Source organism: Eriocheir sinensis, chromosome 25 (assembly GCF_024679095.1).
Source record: "Eriocheir sinensis breed Jianghai 21 chromosome 25, ASM2467909v1, whole genome shotgun sequence".
Taxonomy (NCBI): Eukaryota; Metazoa; Arthropoda; class Malacostraca; order Decapoda; family Varunidae; genus Eriocheir; species Eriocheir sinensis.
In genome coordinates, this window is record NC_066533.1 from 12,427,012 (window position 1) to 12,454,511 (window position 27,500).

The window sequence follows — 27,500 nt, forward strand, 5'->3', positions numbered from 1 at the left end:
TTCTGTCTTCTAGTTTTTTTTTTTCATCTTCTATTTCCTTTGTATCTTCTTTCTTCTTTCTACCACATTCAGTCAGTCATCCAGTTAGTCAATCAGTCATTACTCCAGCCTTATATGTAGCCAACTAGTCAGCCAGATAGTCAGCCAGTCACAGATACACTCTCTTATATAGTCAGTCAGTCAGTCAGTCAGTCAGCTAGTCAGTCAGTCACCTTGTATAAAAGTGGGATAGAGATATGGCTTCATGTGTGACTGAATCTTTAACTGACTGACTAACTGAGTGACTGAATTTATGGCTGACTAACTGAGTGACTGAATTTTTGGCTGACTAACTGACTGACTGACTGAATTTATGAGCGACTGACTGCCAAAATTTATGGCTAACTGAATGTCTTAGTGTATGACTGACTGACGGACTGGTTAATTCTATGGCTGACTAACTAACTGACTGACTAATTCTATGGCTGACTAACTGACTGACTGACTGAATCTGTATCTAACTGTCTGACTCTAAGGCTGAATAGCTAACTGACTGGCTAAATCTATATCTAACTTACTGACTCTATGGCTGACTAACTAACTGACTGAATCTACATCAAACTGACTGACTCTAAGGCTGAATAACTAACTGACTGGAGATTTTTTTGGCTAACTGGCTGCGAGGAAGAGTAACTGGCTGGATGGCTGGAGGCGGGTGGAGGAGGAGGAGGAGGAAGAGGAAGAAGAGGAGGTGGAGGAGGAGGAGGAGGAAGAAGGGTTGGTGGGGCGTTCACCCTCACTATACCAGCTGGTGTAGGAAGAGTGACCACTACGTATATTTTCTCTGCTCTCCCTCCCTCTCCCTCTCCCTCTCCTTTCCTCCTTCGATCTCTCCCCCTCCCTCCCTCCTCTCTCTCCCTCCCTTCTTACTTCCTTTCCACGCTTCCTCACTTCCTCATTCCGATCTCTAATGTTTTAACTGTTTGTTTGTTTCGATTTTTTGTCTATCTGTCTATTTATCTGTCTATTTCTCTTTATTTATTTTTTTTTTTTTTTTGGCCACAAGAGGGACGGAGATGCTGTTACTTGTTGGTTATGGCGACACCTACCCCTCTCTCTCTCTCTCTCTCTCTCTCTCTCTCTCTCTCTCTCTCTCTCTCTCTCTCTCTCTCTCTCTCTTCGTGGCAGGTGTTTTAAAGTACACAGCTCTTGCCTTCTGTCTTATTTCCTTCTTTCCTTCCTTCCTTCCTTCCTTCCTTCCTTCTTTTCCTTCCTTTCTTTCCACCTCACATCTTCCCCTTCGATCTCCTTATCCCTCGTTTCCTTCTTCCTTTCTTTCTTCCTGTCTTCCTTCATTCACTCTTTCCTCATTCACTCCTTCCTTACTCCGTTATTTCCCTTCATCTCTACTTCTTTCCTTCTATTCTATCTTCTTTCCTTCAATCAGTCACTTACTCTCTCTCTTCATTTTTTCCTTACTCTGTTATTTCCCTCTCTCCTACTTTCCTTCCCTTCTCTCTTTCTTCCCCCATTTCTTCCTTTTTTCCTTCAATCAGTCACTCACAAACTCACTCACTCACTCACACACTCACACTCACTCACTCGCTTACTCACTCACACACTCACACTCACTCACTCGCTTACTCACTCTTCCCTTCTTCGTTCCCATCCTTTCCTCCAGGTAGCTGCAGCCTCTTGTCAATTAGGTGATTTTCTCTTCAGGTAAACCGCAGAGACCCATACACCTGTCTCCCTCACTCTCTTTACCTGTCTGTCTGTCGATCTGTCTGTCTGTCTCTATTACACTACTCCTGTCAGTCTCTATTTACTCCCTCGTATGTCATCGCTCTCTGTCTCTCTCTTCATCTACTGTTATTTCTATCTATCTATCTATATCTATCTATCGATCTATTTCTCTGATAAATTATGTATTCGTCTAAGTATATTTCCCGTTGTTTTGGTTATGTGTCTTTCTCTACGTGTTATTTCCCTGTTATTTCCTGTTATTTTCTTCGCATTATCCGTATTCACTTCTCATTTCTCGTCCGTCAAACATACATACTCACGCTAATGTTATCTACTTAGCTACTATTACGAGCATTCTCATTCCCATTTTCTTCTTCAGCTACACTTCAGTTTTCTCTCTTTTCAACGGGGTAACTTTACACTACACATCCTTCAACAACTGGGCCCATATTAATACTCAAACATCTCGGGGCTAACACACCCGTACTGATAAGACTCTCGTGAAGGTTGTGGGTATAGTTATGGGTAGTTCTGAGCCTAGGGATAGTTTGATAAGGTTTCTGCATCGTGAATGTGAAGAAAAAACGCATGAGAACCTTTTTTGTTGCATTTGTGCTTTCAACCTTTCGTCTTGATGTCACAGGTGGGCTCGGATTTTCTCCAGCAGCTGCAGCATATATCAGTGTGAAAAAACAAAACATGGTCTTGATCTTGAACGTCAGCTACACTTCCATTCTCACTCCTTCTAACGGGGGGACTTAACAACACCATCCTCAACCTCTCCGTCTCTTCAGGTGTTGGATGTCGGCTTCAACCTCATCCCGGAGATCCCCGTGGAGGGCTTCCGCGGCGTCAAGTCCCTCACGCTGCTGGCCCTGGACGGCAACCCGCTCAGCACCGTGCCCGAGGCTGCCTTCGGCCACCTCACCTCATCCCTCAGGGGCCTCTCCGTCGGTAGGTGGCGAGAGAGAGAGAGAGAGAGAGAGAGAGAGAGAGAGAGAGGTTGATAAAGAAAGAAGATTAATAGAGATAGATAGACAGATAGATATATAGATAGATAAACAGATAGATAAGTAGTTCAAATATATAGAGATTTCAGTAGAGAGAGAGAGAGAGAGAGAGAGAGAGAGAGAGAGAGAGAGAGAGAGAGAGAGAGAGAGAGAGAGAAAGTCAGAAAAGGAAAATGAGTGCTTGAGGGAAAAGAGAGAAACACATAAAAGGGAAACTGGCGGTGCTTTACGGGAGGAGAAAGAGAGAAAGAGAAAGAAGGGATAGAGAGAGAGAAAAAAAACTAATGCTTCAGAGAGAGAAACTGAAAAGGATATCGGTGGTCCTTTAGATAGATAGATAAAAAGATAGATAGATAGATAGAAACTAAATCACACAAACACTAGATCTGCTTTCTACTTTAAAAAAATATAAATGGAAAAGGAATAAAAGGCAAAAGTACTCCTCCATAACATACGCGCTTGATTAGGAGAAAAAAAATATTACCGTAAAGAGAGAGAGAGAGAGAGAGTCATGTGTGGAGACAATTACGGTAAAAAAAAAAAAAAGTTGTAATGTGACGCTAAATTAGGAAACACTTGTAGGCTTAAATATTCAAGGTTGAGAGAGAGAGAGAGAGAGTCATGTGTGGAGACAATTACGGTAAAAAAAAAAAAGTTGTAATGTGACGCTAAATTAGGAAACACTTGTAGGCTTAAATATTCAAGGTTGAGAGAGAGAGAGAGAGAGAGAGAGAGAGAGAGAGCGGATGGTAGGCTAGGAATGTAGGAGAGGAAGGAAGGATGGGAGGGAGGGAGGGAAGAATGACGAAGAGGAGAGAATGTTCGGAGAGAAGGAGAGAAGGAAGGTCAGAGCGAAGGACGGGAGGGAAAGGCTGGCGAGAAAGGGAGAGTGGCTGGTATGTGTGTGAAGGGAAGAGAGAGAGAGAGAGAGAGAGAGAGAACATTGTATTTTACCTGTTCTCTCGTATACTTCAACCTTCCCTTCCCTTACCTTACCTCACCTTATATTTCCTTACCTTGCCATTCCCTATTTCATTTACTTTATTTTATCTTTTCTTACCTTTCCTTCCCTTACCTTAACTTACCTTACCATACCCTACCTTACCCTGTCTTACCTTACTTCACTTTGACTTACCTTACCTTACCTTACCTTACCTTACCTTACCTTACCTTACCTTACTTTACCTTACCTTACCTTACCTTTCCTTACCTTTCCTTATCTTACCTTACCTTACCTTACCTTTCCTTCCCTTACCATAACTTACCTTACCATACCCTACCATACACTACCTTACCTTATCTTACTTTGACTTGCCTTCCCTTCCCTTACCTTACCTAACCTTCCCTTCCCTTTCCTTCCTTTACCCTACCTTATCTTACTTCGCTTCACTTTGACCTCCCTTCCCTTCCCTTGCCTTACCTTACCTAACCTTCCCTTCCCTTCCCTTTCCTTCCTTTACCCTACCTTACCTTGCCTTTCCATTGCTTACCTTCCCTTCCCTTACCTTCTTTTCCTTGACTTATAGTACCTAACTTCATCTATACCATACCTAACCATACCTTACCTTACCTTGCCCTCCCTGACTCACCTTGACTTACCGTACCTAACCTTTACCTAACTATTTTTAACCATACCTTACCCTACCTTACCTTGCCTTTCCTAACTCACCTTGACTTACTGTACCTAACCTTACCTTACCGTACCTTACACTACCTCACCTTCCTTCGCTTACCTTACCTATCGTTACAGGTGGACGCTTCCTGAACTGTGACTGTCGCATGGCGTGGATCCCAAGGTGGATAACCGAGTATGACCTCCAGGTGACCTCGAGGGAACGTGACCCCCAGTTCTGTGGTCAGCCCCCCGACCACAGGGACAGGTCATTCTACCAACTCAACGAGGCGGAGATGACCTGCGATGACCCCTCCCCGGCCTCCTCCTTCACCTCCACTCGTCCTCCTCCTCCTCCACCTCCTCCCCCTCCTTCAGTCCTTCAGCCCAAAGCCACCACTGCCGCCACGCCTGCTTCGCCTTCGTCCACGTCGCCCTCTGCCCTACCGACGAGGACTCCGATCACGACCACCACTACTGCTACTACTACGACTGACGCGACTACGACGACGACGACTGCTACGACAGAGAAGCCTCAGGTGAGATAGATCGATAGATAGATAGATAGAAATAGATAATAAAACAGGAAGACAAATAGATAGAGATAATACATAAAGATAGATAGATGAATAATTAGATAAATAGACTAATAGAGAGAGAGAGAAAAAGGAGGAATAGTAAGAGAGAAAATAAAACTATAGTGATTTATAGAAAGAGAGAGAGAGAGAGAGAGAGAAATAGACATATACATAGATAGATACATAAATAAATAGATAATATGTATACCAATATAAACCCAATCTAAGTTAAAAAAAAAAAAACATTCCAAAACAAACAACATAACCCATGACCTAATTTGACCCTCACTCTTTGACCCCTCCAGATGACGTCATTCCGGCCAGGCGAGGTCATCCTACCGGGGTCAAGCAGCGTAGGTCATGGTCACGTGGGGTCAGTGCAGCGAGGGCCTGGAGGAGAGGCACCAAGAAGAGGAGGAGGAAGAAGACCTGGTACTGGCAATGACCTCCCGCCCCCCCCACCCCCGCCGAGGTCACAGCAGCGGCCCCCACACACTGTCCTAGAGAGACCCGCCAGCCAGCCCGTGCCCTCCTCCCCCCCCTCCTCCTCCTCCCCCTCGAGGCCTAGCTTGGTCTTGAGGAATAATGAGAGAGAGGACAACGAGGATAGGTTCTTCGGGCAAGCCTCTGGACCCTTCGTGGAGGAGGTGGGTGGTAGTAGCAGTAGAAGTAACAGTAGTAGTAGTAGTAGTAGTAGTAGTAGTAGTAGTAGTAGTAGTAGTAGTAGTCCTTTTGTCCTTACTTATAATCACCTTCACTACCATTGCTGAAACTTACACTATCTTACCTAACTTCACCTTACCTTACTTAGCCTAACTTTACCTTACCTAACCTTACCTTACTATACCTTACATCACATTATTTTCATCACTCCATATACGTCATTCATATCATCATCATCATCATCATCCCGTCATCCCTATCACCTCACCATCACTCAAATCATCATCGTCATCATCATCATCATCCCGTCATCCCCATCACCCCACCATCACTCACTCACTCGTGTTCCCTTCCTCAGGTCATCGTGCAGGACGCCTACAGAAAGGAGAACTCGGTCATCATCCAGTGGGACTCCGAGGTGTCCAACATTCTGGGCTTCAGGGTCGTGTACAGACTCTTCGGCGACAAGAACTTCAAGGTGAGGCGAGACGACCCTCTGAGACGCTTTTGACTCACAACAAATACTTCCAAAGGCCACAAAAGAGATCAGTGTTTTTTTTATGAGTTGGTTTTTATGAGTGCTTATATATGAGTGTTTATGAGTGAGTGTTTATGAATGTTTATGAGTGAGTGTTTATGAGTGATTGTTTATGAGAGTGTTTATGTGAGTTTATGAGTGTTTCTGGGAGTTTATGAGTGTTTATGTGAGAGTTTATGAGAATGTTTATGTGAGAGTTTATGAGTGTGTGCTTATGAGTGAGTGTTTAATGAGTGTTTATAAGTGTTTAGGAGTTTTTATGACAGGGTTTTTATGAGTGGGTTTTTTATGAGTGTTCCGTAATTGTGGTGCTGAAGTCTTGTCAAACTATCACTAGGCTCATAAAACTACCCATGGCAATATTCACAGCCTCTACAAAAGCCTTATCAAATGTGCCTTCATGAATCTCAATAATAACGAAAATACTATTGTCGGTATATTCAGTCGCTTCCTCCTCTCACATCAACTATTCCCAAAGGTCAAAGAGGGGATCAATCGGGTTCTAATGAGTGTTTTTTTTTTAAGTTCATGGTACAAAAGAAGGGTCATTTAACCACAGGGACAACAAAACTACCCCTGACCCCTGAAAGTGTCCCAAACTCCTACGAAAGACTTGTCAAATGTGTTATAATGAGTGTTTTTTTTTTAAAGTTCGTGGTACAGAAGAAGGGTCATACTACCACAGGGGTCACAAAACTACCCCTGACCCCTGAAAGTCTCCCAAACTCCTACGAAAGACTTGTCAAATGTGTTATAATGAGTGTGTGTTTTTTTAAGTTCATGGTACAAAAGAGGGGCATACTACCACAGGGGTCACAAAACTACCCCTGACCCCTGAAAGTGTCCCAAACTCCTACGAAAGACTTGTCAAATGTGTTATAATGAGTGTTTTTTTTAAGTTCATGGTACAAAAGAAGGGTCATACTACCACAGGGGTCACAAAACTACCCCTCGAAATGCCTCAAACTCTTCGAAAGCCATGTCAAATGTGTCCTTGGGCGCTGAAATGTTTTAAGAAAAGGCCTTAATAATCCTAAAGCCGGCCCTGCCAGCAATACTAACACTGCCTTTCCCTTGTTGTCGCCCCCGCAGCTTGGTCCGCCGCTGGCCGCCTCGGAGCGTGAGTTTAAGATCAAGAACGTGCCCACGCAGGAGTGCATCGTGGTGTGTGTCGTGTCCCTGGAAGACACCAACGTCACGCCCGACAGGTGGGTGTTAGGGTGGGCAGGGGGGCGGGGGACAGGTAAACGGTATCCAGTAGTTTTTCCTTGGTTTTATTTTGTTTTCTGCTTGTTTTCCTTACTTCATATGCGTCTTGATCACCCTTCTCAGTCCTCTTCGTCCCTCACACCTCACCTTTCCTCCTCCTACCTTACCTAACACCCACCCTCCTCACTCTTCCTCACTCATCTTCGTCCCTCACACCTAACCTGACTGAAGGGAGGAACAGACATGAAGGAAGGGAAGTGAGATTTGGGGGGAAGCATGTAGGTAAAGTAATAATCTTCCTCCTCCTCTTCGTCCCTCGCACCTCACCCGACTGAGGGGAGGAACAGACATGAAGGAAGGGAAGTGAGATTTGGGGGGAAGCATGAATGTAAAATAGTAACCAACCTCCTCCTCTTCGTCCCTCGCAGCGTACAGAACTCCCAGTGCCGCGAGATTCGAACGGAGACAACCGCCGCGATGCACATGGACACGATCATCATAGCGGCGTCGGCGGCCATCTGCGGGACCGTCATCATCGCGGTCGTCGTCTTCATCTGCTGCAACAGGAAGCGCGGCAGCAGTTCCAAAGAAAAGCATGGCATCCCCTCAGTCCTCAGTGCCTCCTCCTCGCCGCCCCTCGCCTCCCTTGGCACCCTCGGAGCTGGCGTCGGCGGGGGCGTAGGGGGAGGGAAGGCCGACTGGGACACGCTCTCCATGTACTCCCAGCGGTCCATCCCTCGAGCCAGGATGTACCATATGGACAAAGGTGAGGCATGATGGGGTTGACGGTGTGTGTCTGTAAGAGTGTTGCCATGACCTCTCTTTCGGCCACCTCTTTTGATTCTTTTTTTTAGGAGCAGCGAGTAGCGGGCTTTTTTTTATTATTGTTTCCTTTTTTGTATGTGCCCTTGAGCTGTCTCCTTTGTTGTAAAAAAAAAATGCTCGAAGGGGCTATTACACTGGGCAAATTTTCCGTGGATCTTCAGTCAAACCACGATTTCCGCTGGCGTGGTTCTCATATTTCCGTGGTTTTCTGACGTGTCCACGGTCTTCCAAAGCTACGGTAGAGTTCCTTGAAGGACGACGGTATTACTCACCATCATCAACAGCAGCAATAAGAAGAAATAAATGAGAACCACGCTAGCGAAAATCGTGGTTTGACTGAAGATCCACGGAAAATTTGCCCAGTGTAATACCCCCTTAATTACACAACCCCGCCCATGTTCTAACCTCCACTCAGCTCCCACATAAACCTCACAACCTCAGCCTCACACTGACCTCTCCCACTCAAGAAACCCTCAATGCTCTTCACAACCTCTACTACCCTCCCACATAAGCGTCACAACCTCAACCTCACACTGACCTCTCCCACTCAGTAAACCCTCAATGCTCTTCACAACCTCTACTACTCTCCCACATAAACCTCCCACACCGCCCATATCCATCACCTCCACTAGCCACAACCACCCCTCATCTCCACTAACCTAACCTAACATCACCATCATCATCATCATCTCCCACTTTACAGGCTCCATCAACAACGGGTTCGTGCCGGAAGATGCTCGGTCGCACTTCTCCCACGCATCCTCCCGCCACATCCCACGGGCGCGCTCCATGGCTGACGGACAGAGCCAAAGGTCCTACTCAGCCCTCAGCGCCGCCAACCTTCGCCACGCCCCCAGCTTCACCGGCCTGGGACTCTCTAGACCAGGTAAGAAGGGAAGGTGTTAAGGGTTGAGGGTGAGGTCGAGAATGAGAAAGGTGTGGAGAGGAAGCGAAAGATGGAAGGGTTGAGAAGTGAAGGATAAGAGAGAGAGAGAGAGAGAGAGAGAGAGAGAGAGAGAGAGATTTGAGTGGTTATAATTAAGTATATCTTGCACCATTCATATCATCATCATTATTATTATTATTATTATTATTATTATTATTATTATTATTATTATTATTATTATCGTTATCACTGTTGTTGTTGCTTTTGTTGTTGCTGTTGTTGTTCGTATGCCTGCTATAAATGTTAGGGAATAAGAGCAAGTCGTTTCCTCTCTTGGGCGAGTGATTAAGAACATGATTGACCCTTGACAGAAAAGTAGGCGATTTCATCCTCTTACCTCTCATGGCATTCACGCTGCTAAGGAGAACAAACGCCTCGCAATATAGTCAAATCATCCCTAGGCCTGTAACTTACTGTGTGGTGATGGGGGGGGGGGGGGTAAAGATTTCTGATATTTATATTTTGGCTTTACAACCTTAACTCATATCTTCATTACTCCAACATTTGTGGTCAGAGTTTAAAAAGAGATCACGTTCTGTCATGTTACTGTTCTGCGGTTGTTCTGATGTGTACTTGTGAGAATGAGAGACGAGGAGGAGGAGAGAGAGGTGGAGAGGAGGAGGAGGAGGAGGACTGTTATTGTGGTTCTTCTAGTCACTGTTGTTGGTATTTCCTTGTTGTTTTTTGGGTATTATTAAGTTGTTACTACTTACTCTCATAGTGTTGTTAGCTGAACGTGGTGAGGGTCTTGTTTTCCACTTTTTTCACGGGTTGATGATAGGAAACAAGTCAAAAAGGGGGTTAGTTAATTCGATGCTCTTTTAAAATTGAGGTCAGCGTATCTACGTACACTCCTTTGGGCACCGTTGTTATTTGGACTGTTCCTTTACCTCTCGTTACAAGTCTCGTGGGCAGCATTGCGTGTACTCAGGGTCCACAAATCCTGTGTGTACCGATCCTTTAGTGATGCATTAGGGGCGTGTGTAGTGTTCCTTTATACCTCGTAGTAGGTCTTCCCGTTTCTCTTGGCAGCGTTTTATGTAGGTTACCGTTCCTTTAGTGGTGCTTCAGGTGTGTGTGTAGCGATCCTTTAAGTCTCGCTGAAGTGCTTCTCGTTCCTTTAGGCCTCGTTGTAGCCCCCTCAGGCGTGTGTGTAGCTTTCCTTTAGTGGTGCTTCAGGGGCGTGCTTCCCGTTCCTTTAGGCCTGGCTGTAGTGCTTCTCGTTCCTTTAGGCCTGGCTGTAGTGCTTCTCGTTCCTTTAGGCGTCGTTGTTGCCCCCTCAGGGATGTGTGTAGCGTTCCTTTAGTGGTGCTTCAGGGGCGTGCTTCCCGTTCCTTTAGGCCTGGCTGTAGTGCTTCCCGTTCCTTTAGGCCTGGCTGTAGTGCTTCTCGTTCCTTTAGGGTCCGCGGCGGGTGGTAGTGTGTGGCGCGAGGCTCTCTTAAACGACGCGGCGCTGGGGCGCCACGGCCTCGTCCGCCTCTGATGGTGGTGGTGGTGGTGGCTCGGCGCCCCCCCCTCTAGTCCCTCCTCCCTCCACTCCCTCCCGCAGGTACGTCGGAGGACCTGACCTGACCTGACCTGACCTGACATGACACCCGAGACCTGGCAGCATCTGACCTTTACCTGACCTGACCTGACCCGACCCCACGTAACTTGACATGGCACCCGAGACCTGGCACTTCCTGACACTCACCTGGCATTACCCGACCTGACCTAACCTGATCTGAGGTGACCTGGTACATAGAACTGACACCTGATCATCTTACTAACCTGGCCTGACCTGACATGACCTGGCACCCACGACTGGCATTTCCGACTTTAACTGGACCAACACTCAAGACAACACCTTTGATTTGACTCACCACGATTGACAAGGCACTGACCTTCTCTTGTGATCTTGACACCTCATTTCACCTGACTTGACCTGGTATATGACCTTTGACCTTGCACGCCTTACTTGACCTAAAATATTAAAATGCGACCTCAGTTCGCTTCTCCTGACCTGACTTGAATTGTATATGTGACTAGACAAGGCGAGGCTCTCAGCTGACCTCCTGACCTTAGCCACTTTGACTTGACCTCATTATGAATAATGAAGGAGGATGAATGAATAAATAATAATGAATGATGGTGATAGTGATGCTCATAATGATAATAATAGCAATAATAATAATAATAATAATAATAATAATAATAATAATAATAATAATAATAATAATAATAATAATAATAATAATAATAATAATAATAATAATAATAATAATAATAATAATAATAATAATAATAATAATAACAATAATAAAAATGATAATAACAACATCGGTCAGAATGCCATTCGATCAAGTTTGGCTGCACTTCATCTTTTTTTTTCTTTTATGAGGAGTGGCATTCTCTCTCTCTCTCTCTCTCTCTCTCTCTCTCTCTCTCTCTCTCTCTCTCTCTCTCTCTCTCTCTCTCTCTCTCTCTCTCTCTCTCTCTCTCTCTCTCTCTCTCTCTTTTGTAATGAAATTCTGAGGCAGAGAGAGAGAGAGAGAGATCGCTTGATAGGCTTCGTTTTCTTTTTTTTATTTATTTGTTTGTTTGTTTGTTTGTTTATTTGTTTATTTGTTCGTTTGTTTGTCGGATGGCTTGCCTATTGCTTCCTGTGATGCCAAGTGTTGCTGCTGTTATTTGTGTTGCGTCTTGTGTTGAGCTGCTTGTTGTGTCTGTGTCTTCACCGCTAGTAAGGTGTTTGTGCGTGCATTCGTAACACAACTAACGGAGTGTTGCAAGGGCTTAAAACAAGGACCAATAACGACAGAGTGAGTCCCGTTTGTGTTGTGTTGTGCTGTTTGTGTTGCCACTGCTGCTAAGATGATGTTTGTGTCTACATTCGTAACACAGCTACCTAACAGAATATTGCAAAGTGCTTAAAACAACAAAAAATAATTACATATTGAGACTTTTTATTTCTCATTGTTGTTATAGCTGTTGTGTCTGTCTTCCCGGAAGCGCAACACGATTCATGTAACATTCCCTTGTAACATTTATCCGCATTTACACTGCTTTGGAGGCTGAAGGCAGACTAGAGGCCTCCGGCGCGGCATATCTTGTGCATTAGTTAACACACATATTTTAATGTCTGGCTTTGTCCATTCTATTCCCCCCCACCCCCCTCCCCTCAACGTGTTCCTCCCAATGCCTCCACCTCTCCTCCCTGGCCCCCTGCTCGCCATCCCTTAACACCCTCGCGTCTTGCAGACCTGAGCCTGTCCCGCCAATCCCTCGCCACAACACACTTCAGCGGTGCAGGCTTCGGGCCCATGGCTGTGAACCCCAACGCTGCCTATGGCCTGGGCGGTCCCGGCTCCACGGTGGGCATGCCCCGGGCCCCCTCGCAGCGTGGTGGGGACAGGCGGCGGCACCGGTCAAAGTCCCGGGAGCGGTCCAGCTCGCGCCTCAGCCACGCCGGGTCCCAGCACTCCCTCACCGGCTACGACACGGACGGCTGGACTGACCACGATATGGACATCTACGTCGCCAGGAACCCCACGCGTGGCGGCCTGGTGCAGCTCTAGGACCCATGGACACTGACGCCCCTGGACACACCTGCAGGACTCTTCAAGATTCCTTCAAAGCGTATGGTTGTTCCTGATGCAGCTCTGGGGGCCTTGGGTCATAACAAGGACAGCTCAGTCGCCTGGTGCAGCTACAAGTAATGGACCGTGGGACACTGACACCCATAGACACATCTACATAACTCCTTAGGACTCTGCAGGTTGTTTCTGGCGGAGCTCTAGAAGTCCTGTATCACATCATGGACAGCTCTGTGGCCTGGTACAGGTATAGGTAGAGGACCCTGGGACACTAACACCCCTGGACACACCCAAAAAGACATCTCTGGCGTTCCCCCATGCAGCTTAAAGAGATCCTGAGACATGAACATTTCTGAACACCTACAGGAACCTTCAGGAAGATCCCCCGAAAACGTAGCAATTGTCAGGTGTCCATAGCCATGTATCTGTGTTGGGTAAGGATCCCTCGTCGTGGACTCCCAGGATTTCCTTATCTCAACATTTAGAGGTTGACGCTAAGGTTGGTATTCTAAGACACTTGCTTCTCACATCAACTATTTCTAAAGGTCAAAGAGGGGATCAATCGGGTTCTAATGAGTGTTTCTTTAGGTTCATGGTACAGTAGAAGGGTCAAACTACCACCAGGGTCATAAAAATACTTCTGGAAATGCTCAAAGCTCCTATGAAAGCCTTGTCAATTATGTAAACTTTGTAGACGAAATGTTTAGTAATACGACCCATAGTAAGACTCCACGGATGATTATTAGTTGCGAATAGCGAACCACAACCCAAGACGCTCCTGTGTGGTGCTAGGCAAAGATCCCTCGCAGAAGGCCTCCCTGATTTCATTCCCTCAACATTCAGAGGATCGACTAAGACTTTGTGGATTCATAGCTGTGATATACCCGCCCCAACACTAAGAATGCTCATATGTTGTTCCTTGCGCATCCTTGAGGGTCCTACATGGCGTGAATAAAGAATCCTCGCCGCAGGACTCCCAGGATTTCTTTCTCATACCATTCAGAGGATCGACCCGAGGCCCTGCGGAATCCTATAGCTGTGAAGAGCCCACTACAACACCAAGAAGAAGGTTCCTATGTAGTGTCCTGATGTGCTGACTGACCGCTTCATGTGGCAATGTGGTGGTGGCGGTGATGGCGTGGTGGTGGACTGGTGGTGGGTGTTTCAGGGTACCTTGGGGCATGGTTAGGGCTGTCACCACCACTCCGCAGCACCGCCAGCCACTCACGACCTTCCTGCCTTCCCTTACCACCCTTCCGAGGACAGACAGGTTGAGGTAGCGAGAGGGGTAGTAGAGTAGATTTCCTGTATTGCTTTTTTACAACATTTTTCCGCCTTTTCATTCACGCTAACTTGATCTGAACGCCATTGTTGTTATTTTTATACCCATGAGTGAATGAACGAATGAATTAATGATTGAGTACAGTGTCCATACAGTAAAACACCTTCATCGCATGTTCATAAATGTTTACTGTGTATTATATTTGCTTGTGTTTACCCTGGAGTGAAGAAACGAGTGCCTGAATAAGTGACCGAGTGGACAAATGAGTCGTGACCAGACAACAACACACTGTCATTGCAACCTCATAACTTTCCCGTTTAAAATTAAGTTCCTTCTACTTTTAGGATCTCTGACTCAAGTTGGCGCTAGTTGTTCCCCCGTGAGACGCTTTCATCATAACAGGTGTTTCTGAATGAGCTATGTGTCTTCCTTCTATACATGAGTCAGGTTGAGGACAAGACAAGAAAAACATAAAAATGCCCACAATTTATCATAACGTGTTTGTGAATGTGTGTGGTTTTTTTTCTTTTTTTCTACGGTACGTGAGTCGGGCTAAGGGCAATACAAGATAGAGATAAGAGTGCCCACATTTTTCTTCCTAAACGCAGAGTAGACACAGTAAGAGACACCGCTGGATGAAGATAATGTTTGGGGTGCCATGATAAGCTCCCATGTGCTGACGTGTGAGTAAATAGACTTTTTTTTTACGGATTTTTGCACCACGAAGACTGAGAGAACAGAGAAATGCGCCGTGAAGTGAAAAGTGCAACGAGACACTCTGGAGATAAATATATTTGTCTCCGATTGAAAACAGAGATGAAAGACGCGTCCGGTGCTCAAAGAAGTGTGATGTGGCGGTGATGGCGGCGCAAGGTGTTGTGGTGACAGGGATGTGAACTGTTTTATCCCTTTGTCAGCACGTAGCCTGTGGAGACGCCCCTGGTGTGTGTGTGTGTGTGTGTGTGTGTGTGTGTGTGTGTGTGTGTATTCATGACCTGCCCTGGCCGCGTGTGTGTGTGTGTCTGCGTGCTGGTGTGGGGGTCCCCGCGGCCTGCACCTCACCGCCTGCTTCCCGCCTCTCCACCAAGCTCCATCATTAACGTTAGTCTAACTTTTTTTTTTTTTTTTGCGTTGTGTGATGTTAAACGTCCATCAGTTTAGGGTTATGAGACTAAGTTATGGTCATTCTAATTTATTTTAGAATAGTTTTATAACGGGATGCAAAAATGAGGAGGAACAAATCTTTATATACGTATATATATATATATATATATATATATATATATATATATATATATATATATATATATATATATATATATATATATATATATATATATATATATATATATATATATATATATATATATATATATATATATATATATATATATATATATATATATATATATATATATATATATATATATATATATCATTATGGCATCGCAAATAGTAACTCATTAATATTCTAATTTGAGCATTTTCTTAAAATGTAAACTGAACACTTGTCTTTAAATTTGATTGTATGTCGTGTTTCTAACATTATTTTTTTATGTTGATACACACTGTTACAGTCTTAACTTTGTTCATTTTGTATAAAAAATATAAAGAAAAAATAAATGAATAAACAATGAGACCGTATTTTCATTAACAGTTTTCTATTCTAAAGAAAGATTCTCGGATTTAAAAGAATAAGTGTTCTATATCTTCTTGGCAAGAGCGTGGGAGCATTACACATGGTTATCTCCGACACTTCTGGGTTCGGCGACGCCGCAGGCCCGTCTCCGGCAGGACACACGTGTGGCGGCTGCTGCTGCGCGGCGGAATGTTTGTGCTCGTAGCCTCCTCTGTTTACATCGCCGTCTATGTTCTGCAAGAACCTAGCCGTCACTCCTTGCCCTCATCACTGCCTATTTGACCGTCTTGTGTGTGTCCACGACCACTGGCCGACCTTCCGTACGCAGCACAGGTCCCTAGTGACCGCTGGGAGGCAGCACACGCCGGGGACCACCACAGAGGCAGAAGCATCCCCGCCAGCACGGGATGCCCCGCCGCAGGCCGTTCAGCTTCACGAGCCCAGTGTCGGCGTGTCGTCGGCACCCCCACACAAGGTAAGTGTTGAACATAATATTACATTTATCTGTCATTTCTAAGTGGACGGACATAATTATAGCACCGCAGAACTGTATTACTGTACATATCTACATGTTTACTTGCTGCTGACCATCTACGCTAGAGTGCGTGTGTCGGGTGGGCGCCAGTGTGTACAGACAGCAGCAGGGCCAGAGGGAAAGGGCTTACATTCATTCTCCTCATACCTTGCCTACACCCTGCTCTCCCTTCCTTGCCATATATTTCTTGCATTTCGCTCCTCATATTGTGACTAACTTTACATATTTGTTTAACTTCGGAAAATACTGGTAATTACACATGGCTTACAAAACGCCGTTCCTCCTGGCGGCTGCGGTCGTGGCGGTGGCGAGCCTCGTCGCCGGGAAGGAGAGAGGCAGAGGCCCCAGCAGCAGATCGGCGGGCGGGAGTGTTACTCCAGGCGACGGCAACGGCGGCGACGGTCAGTACATCAGCCCCGCGCCGAGTGATCCTGGGGCAGCTGTCGGCGCCTCGCTGAGTAATGACAACGGACCCGACAAGTCTTATCTTGATGGCCGCCCCGCGAGATCTGGGGGTGAAGGCTCCCCCGACAATGTCCCCGACCGTGGGGAATTGAAGCCCGTCGGGGGTGAAGGCGCCTCCGTTGACGTCTCACATAGTGGGGAAACAAAGCCCGTCGACTTCCCCAAGTACAAAAAACCTTCCAAAATCGACGTCATTGGTGCGGAGGTCATCCCAGGGCGTGGAGGGCCGACCCCTGGCGCCCACACCCCTAAGCGCGAGAAACCTCCCGAATTAAAAGCTGTTGGTGCCGAGGTTATCCCCGGTGCCGCCACTCAGCGAAAGACCGTCCCCGCCCTCGGCCCCAAAGACAAGAAAAACTGCAGCACTCACGTTGTCGGAACCGAAGTCCTCCCCGGCAGTATTTCTGAATGTGACAAAAACACCATCGTTCACACTGCCAAACACGGTAAACTAACCCGCCTCGACGTCCTGGGGAGCGAAGTCATTCCCCCTGGTGCCACTGAAAGCAACAACAAAGCCAGTCTGACCAAGGCGCTTAAACCTGTTCCTGCCAACCCTGTCAAGGCAGCCGGGCTTTTAAATGTCACCGGGAGTGAAGTCATTCCTTCCAGTGCCATTGGAACTAACATTACCACTCCAGTGAAGGCAGCCAAGTCTTTAAAAGTCAACCCCGTCAACCCTGTCAAGGCAGCCGGGATTTTAAATATCACCGGGACTGAAGTCATTCCCGCTGGTGCCATTGACAGCAACAAAACCAGCCTGACCAAGGCGCCTGAACTTGTTCCTGTCAACCCTGTCAAGGCAGCCAGGCTCTTAAATGTCACCGGGAGTGAAGTCATTCCTTCCACTGCCATTGAACGTAACATAACCAGCCCAGTGAGGGGAGCTAAGGCTTTGAAAGTCAGCGGACCTAAAACTGAACAAGTAAAATCCATCAAGGTACCCAAACCTGAACAAGTCATCCCCTACAAGGGACCTAGGGCTCAACGAGTCCCCTCGGGCACAGCACCCAAGCCTCCTCAAGGCCCGGCCGTCAAGGCACCAAGAGGGCCATGTAAGGAGGGCCTCAGCAAAAACTTTTGCTCCTTCCAGTTCCGTCCCGGAGGCAGAAGGCACCTCATGACCCCCGAGGTCCTGCAGAGGTACCTGAAGACGGGCTGGGCCCCGGTGGCCACGCCCACCAAGGAGACAATGCACGTGTGTTGTGACGGCAAGACGCAGATGATCGGCTTTGTTGGGAGGGCCAGAAAGGAGGGCGGTGCCGGTGGTGTAGCGATGGCAAACACAGAGAGGGTTATGAACAAGGAAGTAAAGAAACTAAAAAAAAAGCTAAGGAAGATTCATAACAATTATGAAAATAAGAAACAGTAGGAAGGAATGGTTGCTAAGAATGAGTTTTCTGTCTAAAATCACTTTTAAGTCTCATTATTTCAGTTTCTGTTTCAGTTTTCAGTTTTCTTTTCTGATTCTTTAGCATTTAATGGACTCATTGGGGAGTAATGAGTGAATTCTTTGAATCATCAAGTTTTGTTCACCTGTGCTCAGACTTAATTAATCTTGTTTTGCTTTATCTTTTTTTCAAAGAATTAGAAGTGACTTTACGCATCACAGCTGTGTGAACGTGTTCCCGTCACGTAATACTCAAGGCGTGTCTCTTCACACGTCACACTCCCTGTTGCCGTTATGATGCCGGGGCCATGTTGATGACCAGTCTGTTGTGGCCTGACCCCGAGGCCTGGAGGTGAGTCACGCTGCTCCCGTGCGAGGGCCGCCGCTCGCCGCCCAGACCCTCCGTGCGTGCGGGGGGCAGAGGTGGAGTGTCCATCAACGGACCTTTGGGTCCGTCTTGGCCGCGCACCAGCAGCCTGATGTAGGGCGTGGGTTTGGGTGTCTGGGGCTGCACGTAGCCCTCAGGCACCTCAATGAGCGTCCCTCCCGAGAGCACAACGTCGCCCACGCTGGGCCGCGGCCTGGCCGTGTGGCCGCTCCAGGTGTGGTACGTCCCTCGCTCCTTGGCGTCACTGCTGCCGCTGCTCACTGACGGCTCCTGCTGCCTGCTGTCCTCTGAATCTCTCAGAGGCTCTGGAAGGTTGATGTATCCTGTTAGATCCTCGCTGCTGGCCGCAGGGGGCAGAGACGCCGGGCCGGGGGAAGGCGTGGTGGGGAAGGGACCGTTTCTGGCTGGGAGGTTGGTGGGTGCCGCCGCCGCCGCCTGACCAGCATTGGTTGTGGCGGTGAGCAGGTCAGGCGTGGAGCGACTCAGGGATTCTCTATGCTCCGCAGCGCCTGGCTGAGGCTGTCCGTATCTACGGTTGTGAGTTCTGGAGGGCGGGTACTTGAGGTAGGTTCTAGAGGCAGTGGCGGCGGGCGTCTCTTTAGGGTTAATGTAATTGTCGTCAGGCGGGACGTGGACGCTCTTGGTCAAGGCGGAGCTCTTGGGCTGCTGGCACGGAATGTTCAGGTTCACCTCCGCTGGGCTTCTCGCGGCCTCTGGACTGTGCCCGACGGACACGTTATAGTTGGAGTCGCTGCTGGAGGGTGACGGCAGCACCGGAGGGGACGCGGCGGCTGGTTTCCGCGCCCCGCCGCCGCCACCGCCGATGGGGTTGACTGGGGTGGGGTGCGGGTAGTCATAGCCGACCAGCGACTTGTTGGAGGCCTTCGGCGGGATGTCGTAGCCGGGGTGGAACTCCGGCAGGTCCTTGTGTCTCTGCATCAGGCGACTCTGCATCAGGGAGAGGTAGGCCGCCTTGGGGTCTGGATTCTGGTTATGTGGGTCTTTGCCATCGGGAGAGTGTAAGGGCATGAGGTAGCCTGAGGAGGTGACCGCCGAAACGGTGCGTCCCGCCATGCCTGGATCACCCGGATCCTCCCTCCTCGAGGCCGTCGCGTCCCCGTCGCCCCGCCCCGCCGCCGCCACGGAGCTGGGAGCCGAGAACACGGTAATGGGGGTCGGCGCGGAGATGGTGCTCACCTTTCGGGAGTCTGTCGTGGACCTGGCACGCCAGGCGCCTTTCCGTCGGCAGCAGCGACGCGGCCAGCAGCAGCAGCACACCACCAGCACCACCACCACCGTGGCGGCGCACGAGATGGTGCCGGCGATGGCGGCGGGAAGGACAACGTCCAGCTCGGCCGGTGTCACCACCTGGCGACACAGCGGCGCCGCCTCGAGACGCGGCGGCTTGCTTTCAGCCACCTCCCGCCTCCGCCGCGTCGGGTACGTGTAGATCTGCCTCTTGGACGAGGGTGACGCCTGGGGCGGCGGCGGTGAAGCTGACGTTTCCTCGAATTCATAGGTGAACCTCTGGCGGGAAGCTGGAGTGGAGGGTGATTCTGGAGGAAGGACCCTCCGACTGCCAGGCCCGCTGATAGAGATGGGCGGCGGCACTCTGAAGGGCCCTGGGGAGCCAGAGGGCACCGGAATCCTCAGACCCGTGCTGGTGTACACGAAGCCCCCGCCTGATTCTGGCCGAGGGGGTCGAGGCGGGCGGCTGGCGGGCAGCGCTGGAAGGCTTGGAGGAGTAGGGATGTTCGATGATGCTGAATTGGGAAAAGGCTGTGGTGGAGGATTTTGAGGGAGGGCGTGACTGCTGCCCGTGCCTGGGGCACTGAAAAGGGAATCTCCCTCGGGGCCAGGCAGAGTCATGGGGGACTCTGGAAGGGGGAGAGTGGGACCAGCAGCCGCAGGAGGGTGTTGGGGCGGTGGGGAAGGTGGCAACGCATCGTCCAGAGTGTTAAGTTGCTGGGGGGCTCCCCCGCCCCTGGAGTCCACGACGCTGCGGCCACGTGCGGCGGTGGGCTGGCTGTGTGGCCGAGGCTCCTGCGACAGGGCGCCAGCGGGATGTGGCGGTAGCGCACTCTGTGGCATCTCCACCGTGCCATTCTCCGCCAGGGACTCCTGCAGCTCCTCCTCCGTCAGCGTGTGGAGGCAGAACATGTACCCGGTGCCGGGCTGCAGACCCTCGATGGAGTAGTGGTTGGTAAAGTTCTGTAGTGGTTCACCTCCACGGCTCACTAACGCCACCTCCTCCTCTTCCTCCTCCTCACTCCCGAAGCGGTGGAAGGTCACCCTCCAGCCGAGGGGACGCAGAAACTGGTTCTGGACGGAAAGATCCTTTAGGAGCAGGACGGTGACGTTCCAAGAGAGAGTGGCGCTGCGGGACTCCGCTGCCCACGCCGTGAACCCCTCGGTGCGGACGACATAGTTTGGCGTCGCGTAGGACTGCAACGCCTCAGATGTCGTGACCGCGGGAGGGACGTCTGGCGAGGTGCGGGGCGGGTCAGGGCGAGGTGCTGGCGAGGCAAGGGTGGTGCCGTGCAGGCAGTAGCCGGGGCGTGTGTACAGGCGGCGGCGCTGCTCCACTGTGAGGCAGACTACGTGGCTCGTGGCGGGGCGCAGGCCCTCCAACAAGTCAGCGAACACGCCGTGAGGCTGCTCCCGCCCGTACTTGTCCAGACTGAGGCGCGTCACGTGAGCCTCACGCGGGCCCTGCTTCGCCTCGCGCACCGTCACGGCCCACGACAGCGGCTCGCCGGCCAGGGCGCTGAGGGCATAGAAGGCGGCGTCTACCCTCCAGGAGACAAGGAGGGCGTGCGTGGTGAGGGACGTGGCATTCAGAAGGTGCAAGGTCCTGAACGCCTCCTTCAGCGTGCCCTCCACGTCGTCACCAATGTACACAACCTCGTCCCCGGCCGCGTCTACCTCCAGTGGGCACACTTCGGAGACTGGCGGGGGAAGGGTGTTATTAGCTCTCTCTCTCTCTCTCTCTCTCTCTCTCTCTCTCTCTCTCTCTCTCTCTCTCTCTCTCTCTCTCTCTCTCTCTCTCTCTCTCTCTCTCTCTCTCTCTCTCTCTCTCTCTCTCTCTCTCTCTCTCTCTCTCTCTCTCTCTCTCTCTCTCTCTCTCTCTCTCACACACACACACACACACGCACACACACACCTGTAAGGGAGTCCAGCAGGCGGCGATGTAGGTGTAGCGGGGAGGAGCAGGTGGGGGAGAGGATGGCAGCTACGGCAGCGGCGGAGGGAGAGAGGATGGAGGTGGAGGAGAGGGAAGAGCCGGCGGAGAGGAGGAAGGAGGGGGTGGGGGGCAGGCGGGCGTGTCTCTCAAGGATCCACGTCGCTTCGCAGGTGCAGTTCCATGGGTTACCTGGGGAATGCTTACTGATTAGTCTCCCCTGTAGCATGGGAATAGAGGAATGCGATTACGTAAGGAATGAGAGTAGAGGAATGCGACTTAATTGTGGAAGGAGAGTAAGGGAATGCAATTATGGCTGGGAATGAGTAGAATGTGATTTACCTTGGGAATGAGAATGAAGAAATGCGGTGTACCTGATGAATGAGAGTAATGTAATTTACTTGTGTAATGAGACTAAGAGAATAGAATTAAGATTGGAAATGAGACTACGAGAATGCGATTTACAGAGGTGGGCGCGGTTCTGAAAAATCAGTAGTGCGGTACTTTTTCCGGAGTAGTGTGGTTGCGGTAGTGCGGTTCCATTTTTTCCTTTCCCAGTGCGGTACGCGGTGTGCGGTACTGCGGTAGCGGTAGTCAAAATAAAAAATACTTCAGTGCCTATCCTGGCTATCCAAACAAAGGAAACATGCTTAAAATAGTACAATGAAAAATCGGCCGGCACCACGGACGGGTCCGGGGTTGAAATGGCCGGCACCGCGCGGGTTAAAGAAGACTCGCAGTGTAGTAGTTTAGTCTGTCTGTTTAGTATTTGATTTTGAACAATAACTGAAAAGTCAGAATGATTGAATCACTGATTCTGATGATTGATACCGATTGACTGATTGAGTCCGATTCACTGCAAAAAAAAAAAATCTGTGAGCAGCCGCGCTCCAAATGTCGTCTTCGGTAGTTTTCAAAGTAACGCAAAAAGTACCGCAGGATTTTTTAGTGCGGTCCGCGGTAGTGCGGTATTTTCAGAAATTTTGCGGTAGTGCGGTAGTGCGGTACTTTTTGTGATGCGGTACTACCGAACTACCGCACTACCGCACTAAGTACCGCACTTGCCCACCTCTGGTGATTTACCTGTAGAATGATGATAAAGAAAAGCGGTTTACTTGATGAATGGGAGTAAAGAAATGTGATTTACTTGTGGAATGAGACTAAGGGGAATGCAGTTAAAGTTGAGAATGAAACTACGAGAAAGTGATTTACCTGGAGAAGGAGGATCAAGAAATCTGCTTTACTTGAAAAATGAGAGTAGAGGAATGCGTTTTACCCGGGAAATCAAAGCAAAAGAACGTGATTTACTTGTGGAATGAAACTAAGGGAATGCAGTTAAGGTTCAAGATGAGACTACTAGAATGTGATTTACCTGAGGAATGAGAGTGAAAGTATGCGGTGTACCTGAAGAATGAAAGATACCTGACAACAGTAAATTAAACTCTACGGATATGGAGCTTAAATTTACACTTCGCATACTTTTCAAAACTATAGACTTTTGAATCCAGCTGAACTTATGAACTTTATTGTGATCTCACCGCCCAAACACACACATTTAACAAGACTTTCATGGGAGTTTGAGGCATTTCCAGGGGTAGTTTTTGATAGTGGTGGTAGTTTGACCCTTCTGTACCACGAACTTAAAGATTTGACAAGACTTTCATGGGAGTTTGAGGCATTTCCAGGGGTAGTTTTTGACCTTGGTGGCAGTTTGACCCTTCTGTACCACGAACTTAAAGATTTGACAAGACTTTCATGGGAGTTTGAGGCATTTCCAGGGGTAGTTTTTGATAGTGGTGGTAGTTTGACCCTTCTGTACCACGAACTTAAAGATTTGACAAGACTTTCATGGGAGTTTGAGGCATTTCCAGGGGTAGTTTTTGATAGTGGTGGTAGTTTGACCCTTCTGTACCACGAACTTAAAGATTTGACAAGACTTTCATGGGAGTTTGAGGCATTTCCAGGGCTAGTTTTTGATAGTGGTGATAGTTTGACCCTTCTGTACCACGAACTTAAAGTCACATTCATTAGAACCCGACTGATCTCATTTTAGGCCTTTGGATATAGTTGAGATGAGTGGCGGAAGCGTCTGGCAATACCTAGCTCTGCCTGTTCCTCCTTCGGGCTTACCTGTGAGATCGAGTTCGCGGATGGAGGGCGGCAGGGCGGAGGGGCGGAGGGACGGGAGGAGGTTATCGCTCAGGTCCAGGAAGAGCAGCGACGAGAGGTTAGCGAAGGCTCCGTCGGGTACGTCTTCAATGGTGGTGGTGATGGTGGTGTAGGTTGGGTTGAAGAAGGTTATGTAATTACTATTTGTATTATCACTGTCATATTATTGTTATTATTGATATTATTGAGACTAGTAGTGGTAGAAAGTATTAATATGTAGCAATGGTAGGAACAATAGTAGAAGTAGTAGAAGAAAGAAGAAGAAGAAGAAGAAAAAGAAGAAAAGAAGAAGAAGAAGAAGAAGAAGAAGAAGAAGAACAAGAACAAGAAGAAAAAGAAGAAGAGAAAAAAGAAGAAAAAAAAGAAAAAAAAGCAGTATTGTTATTATTATTATTATTAGTAGTAGTAGTAGTAGTAGTACCACAAAATAAAACATCATCATCACCCTCATACTCACCATCATCATCATCATCATCATCATCATCATCATCATAACTCATCACAACGAGTCTTTACACTCACCAGGAATTCCATTGTGAGAGAGGCCGAGGTGGGAAAGGCGAGGGAGAGGCGCCGTGACCTCGCTGGCCCAGAGATCAAACACAGACGAGCGTGACCTTTGACCCTGGCTGCTGCTGAGTGTCTGGAAGGGAAGGGAGAGAAAGGGTGAGGGAGAGAGGGAGATAGATAGATAGATAGAGAGAGAGAGAGAGAGAGAGAGAGAGAGGATAAAAAAAAAAGATTATGTAGGAAGAGCAGGAAAAGATTGTAATTGCTGGCTTTTTAATTGATTGAAGTTTCTCTCTCTCTCTCTCTCTCTCTCTCTCTCTCTCTCTCTCTCTCTCTCTCTCTCTCTCTCTCTCTCTCTCTCTCTCTCTCTCTCTCTCTCTCTCTCTCTAATTCTTGCACGTCCTCCTCCTCCTCCTCTGCTTCCCATTCTCCTCATCTTAATCCTTCTTGCCTTTCTTCTTCACCACCTCCTTTTTTTCAACCTTTTCCTCCCTCTATTATACTTCCTCTTTCTATAATTTCATGCCTCTCTGTCTTCCCCCTTCTTCCCAGCTAAAAAAAATTCTGCAATACTTCCCCTTCCTTCTCTTTTCGTTATTTGATCATGCTCCTCTAAGTCCTCTTCCCCTTTCTAGATTCCCATGCTCCTCTTTATCTTCCCCCTTCCTCCCATTTTCTATCTGCAGTGCCTCCTCCCTTTCCTCCTCTTTATATTATCTTCCTCCTCTTCCCCTTTCAATGTCCTCTCCTTGTTCTCCTTATTTTGCTCCTCCTCCTCTCTCTCCTTCCCATCTTCCTCCTTCATCATCTGTTCTTCCCATTCTCACCTGCCCCAGCTGATTATGGTCGAGGTACAGATGACGAAGGCTGCGCAGGGGGGTGAGCGTCGAGCCCTCCGCCACCTCCAGCATCCCATTGTGCCTCAGATCCAAAACCTGTAAGCGAGTCAGCAGAACCACATCCTTAGGCAGCGCGCGTAGGAGGTTGTAGGAGAGGTCAAGGTGGAGGAGGGATGGAGCGTGGGATGTCAGGGCGCCAGATAGGACCACCTCCACCCCCGAATCCACGATGGTGAGGCGTTGCAAGGTCACAGGAGTCCCTAGGATGCGCGGCGTGAGGCGAGGGAGACGGCAGCCCACGCAGGATAGCTCGGTGATAGTCGCTGCCTCGTCCCTGTAGGATTGTAGGATATGTGAAGGATTTTTTTGTTTGGAACCTGATTGGAGGATTCTTAAAAGGGTTTGTGATTAGTTTTTTTTTTGTGGTTCTGTGTAAGAGTGTCAGAGAGAGAGAGAGAGAGAGAGAGAGAGAGAGAGAGAGAGAGAGAATAACTGGATACCTACCTGTTTGATGCGGTGTTGCCATTCTTTAAAGTGTCATCACCACTCTCGCTCTCCGTGGTGGTGGTGGTGGTGGTGACGTCTTGTTCCTGTTGTGGTGTTGATGCCTCGGTGGTGTTGATGGTAGTGGTGTCTTCTGGTGATGACGATGATGTGGTGGTGATAGCGGTAGTGGTAGTAGTAGCAGGAGTAGCAGCAGGAGTAGCAGTAGTCTTATTAACATACATCAAAAACTCCTGCAGGATATCTGAGGTCACGCCCGTGCAGGATATCAGTTTATCCTGGGGGTGGAATTGACATCCTCGATGGACACCGCCGCAGAGGGTCAGGCTAGCGAAGAGGAGGATGGTGGTGGTGATGAAGGAGGTGGTTGTGATGGTGGTGGTGGTGGTGGTGATGTTGCGACCCCGCGGTGGTGACTGGAATCCTTTGGCCATTTTGAATAGGTCACATTCTGGAAAATTAGAGAAGTAGTAGTAGTAATAGTAGTAGTAGTAGTAGTAGTAGTAGTAGTAGTAGTAGTAGTAGTAGTAGTAGTAGTAGTAGTAGTAGTAGTAGTAGTAGTAGTAGTAGTAGTAGTAGTAATAGAAGTAGTTGTAGTAGTAGTAGTAGGAGGAGGAGGAGGAGGAGGAGGAGAAGGAGGAGTTAGTAAGAAATCCTGTAAAATAATAAATGCTTCGTCCCTTCATTATCATATCAATCATTTTTTTTTCTTCTTCTTTCCTTTTCTCCAATTTAGAAGTTATCATCTATCTCTCCCTCCCTTTTCCCCTCCCCCCTCCTCACCCTCCTTTCCTTCCCTCCTCACTTTCCTCCATTCCCTCTCACCAAAAAAATAATAATAATAATAAATGTCCCTTCACTTCACTATCAGATCTATCATTTTCATCCTTCTTTCATCTTTCCTCCGATTCACAAGTCATAATCCTTCCCTCCCTCCCTCCCTCTCTCCTTCCCTCACTCCCCTAACCCCACCCCCTCTCGCCTGCCTTCCCCTCTCCCTCCCTCCAGCCTTCTCTTCTCCCTCCCTCCCTCCCATCTCGTTCCCTTCAAGGTCCCGTGCTGCATGACTGGACCAATGTGTCAGGAACAGCCTAGTCCCGTCTTGCCTCAGGGACTCAACACTTCACTCCTTATTTCATCTTGTTAAATCCCGTACTGAACAGTGAAATACGACCACCAAGACTCCTGTTACGACCTCCACGAACTCATTAGCCCCTTAGAGATGGACTGAGGTGGTAGATTTTGAAGTTAAAGAAGAATAACCTAAAAAAGAAGAGAGAAGGACTCATAACACTTCGCTCCTTATCTCATCTTCTTATGTGCCGTACTGAACAATGAAATACGACCACCAAGACTCCTGTTACGACCTCCACGAACTCATTAGCCGCTTAGAGATGGACTGACGGATAGATTTTGAAGTTAAAGAAAAACCTCAAAAACAATGCATCATATGACAACCTATAGCCATCACGACAACCAAAATCATTACCACGACCACAAAACGACCTTATTTAGCCACGCTGAGGGCCTTAGAGATGGATTTGAGGTTAGGTACTGAAGTTGAAGTTAAAAGGACAGATAGATTAATGATTTTGGGGGGTCTGTAAGCTTCTCTATGGCGACTTTTACCATGCATGACTAAAGTAGGCAATTACCAGACGCTTTCAGTTTCGATTATCACATCAACTACTTCCAAGGCCCAGAAAGGAGATTAGTCGTGTTCTCATGAGTGCTTTTTCACGTTCATGATGGAGGAATCTTGTCAAACCATCACTCGGCTTGTAGATCTATCCATGGAATATGTAAGGTAAGGTTGTAAGGTAAGGTAAGGTAAGGTAAGGTAAAGTTGTGAGGTAAGGTAAGGTAAGGTAAGATAAGGTATAAAGTTGAGAAGGCGTATGAGACTGAGGTAATGAG

The 27,500-nt window shown here is 48.3% G+C and overlaps 2 protein-coding genes across 4 annotated transcripts in view; one reads left to right on the forward strand and one right to left on the reverse strand.

Annotated features, from left to right (window-relative positions):
• LOC127003382 (leucine-rich repeat and fibronectin type III domain-containing protein 1-like protein) overlaps positions 1–13,991 on the forward strand; it is a 33,301-nt gene extending 19,310 nt beyond the window's left edge. The window contains exons 6-14 of one of the 2 annotated variants that reach the window (XR_007757057.1): positions 2,520–2,679; positions 4,486–4,886; positions 5,231–5,572; positions 5,947–6,066; positions 7,219–7,334; positions 7,764–8,101; positions 8,864–9,046; positions 10,507–10,655; positions 12,347–12,480. Coding sequence is in view for 1 of the 2 variants with exons in the window: in XM_050869935.1 (XP_050725892.1) it covers positions 2,520–2,679; positions 4,486–4,886; positions 5,231–5,572; positions 5,947–6,066; positions 7,219–7,334; positions 7,764–8,101; positions 8,864–9,046; positions 12,347–12,663 (1,977 nt within the window). In the remaining variant the exon portion in view is untranslated. Of the gene's footprint in view, positions 1–2,519; positions 2,680–4,485; positions 4,887–5,230; positions 5,573–5,946; positions 6,067–7,218; positions 7,335–7,763; positions 8,102–8,863; positions 9,047–10,506; positions 10,656–12,346 lie in introns of both variants that reach the window. The other variant, XM_050869935.1, reaches the window with a different exon arrangement.
• A 3,961-nt stretch (positions 13,992–17,952) lies between these two features.
• The window catches only part of LOC127003383 (uncharacterized), a 17,184-nt gene continuing 7,636 nt past the window's right edge, over positions 17,953–27,500 (reverse strand). For both annotated transcript variants that reach the window (XM_050869937.1, XM_050869936.1), the window contains exons 2-7: positions 25,584–26,034; positions 25,068–25,413; positions 24,253–24,373; positions 23,692–23,814; positions 21,544–21,753; positions 17,953–21,328 (exon numbers count right to left, since the gene is read on the reverse strand). In XM_050869937.1, coding sequence (XP_050725894.1) covers positions 18,285–21,328; positions 21,544–21,753; positions 23,692–23,814; positions 24,253–24,373; positions 25,068–25,413; positions 25,584–26,017 — 4,278 coding nt within the window. In that variant the 5' untranslated portion in view covers positions 26,018–26,034 and the 3' untranslated portion in view covers positions 17,953–18,284. The remainder of the gene's footprint in view (positions 21,329–21,543; positions 21,754–23,691; positions 23,815–24,252; positions 24,374–25,067; positions 25,414–25,583; positions 26,035–27,500) is intronic.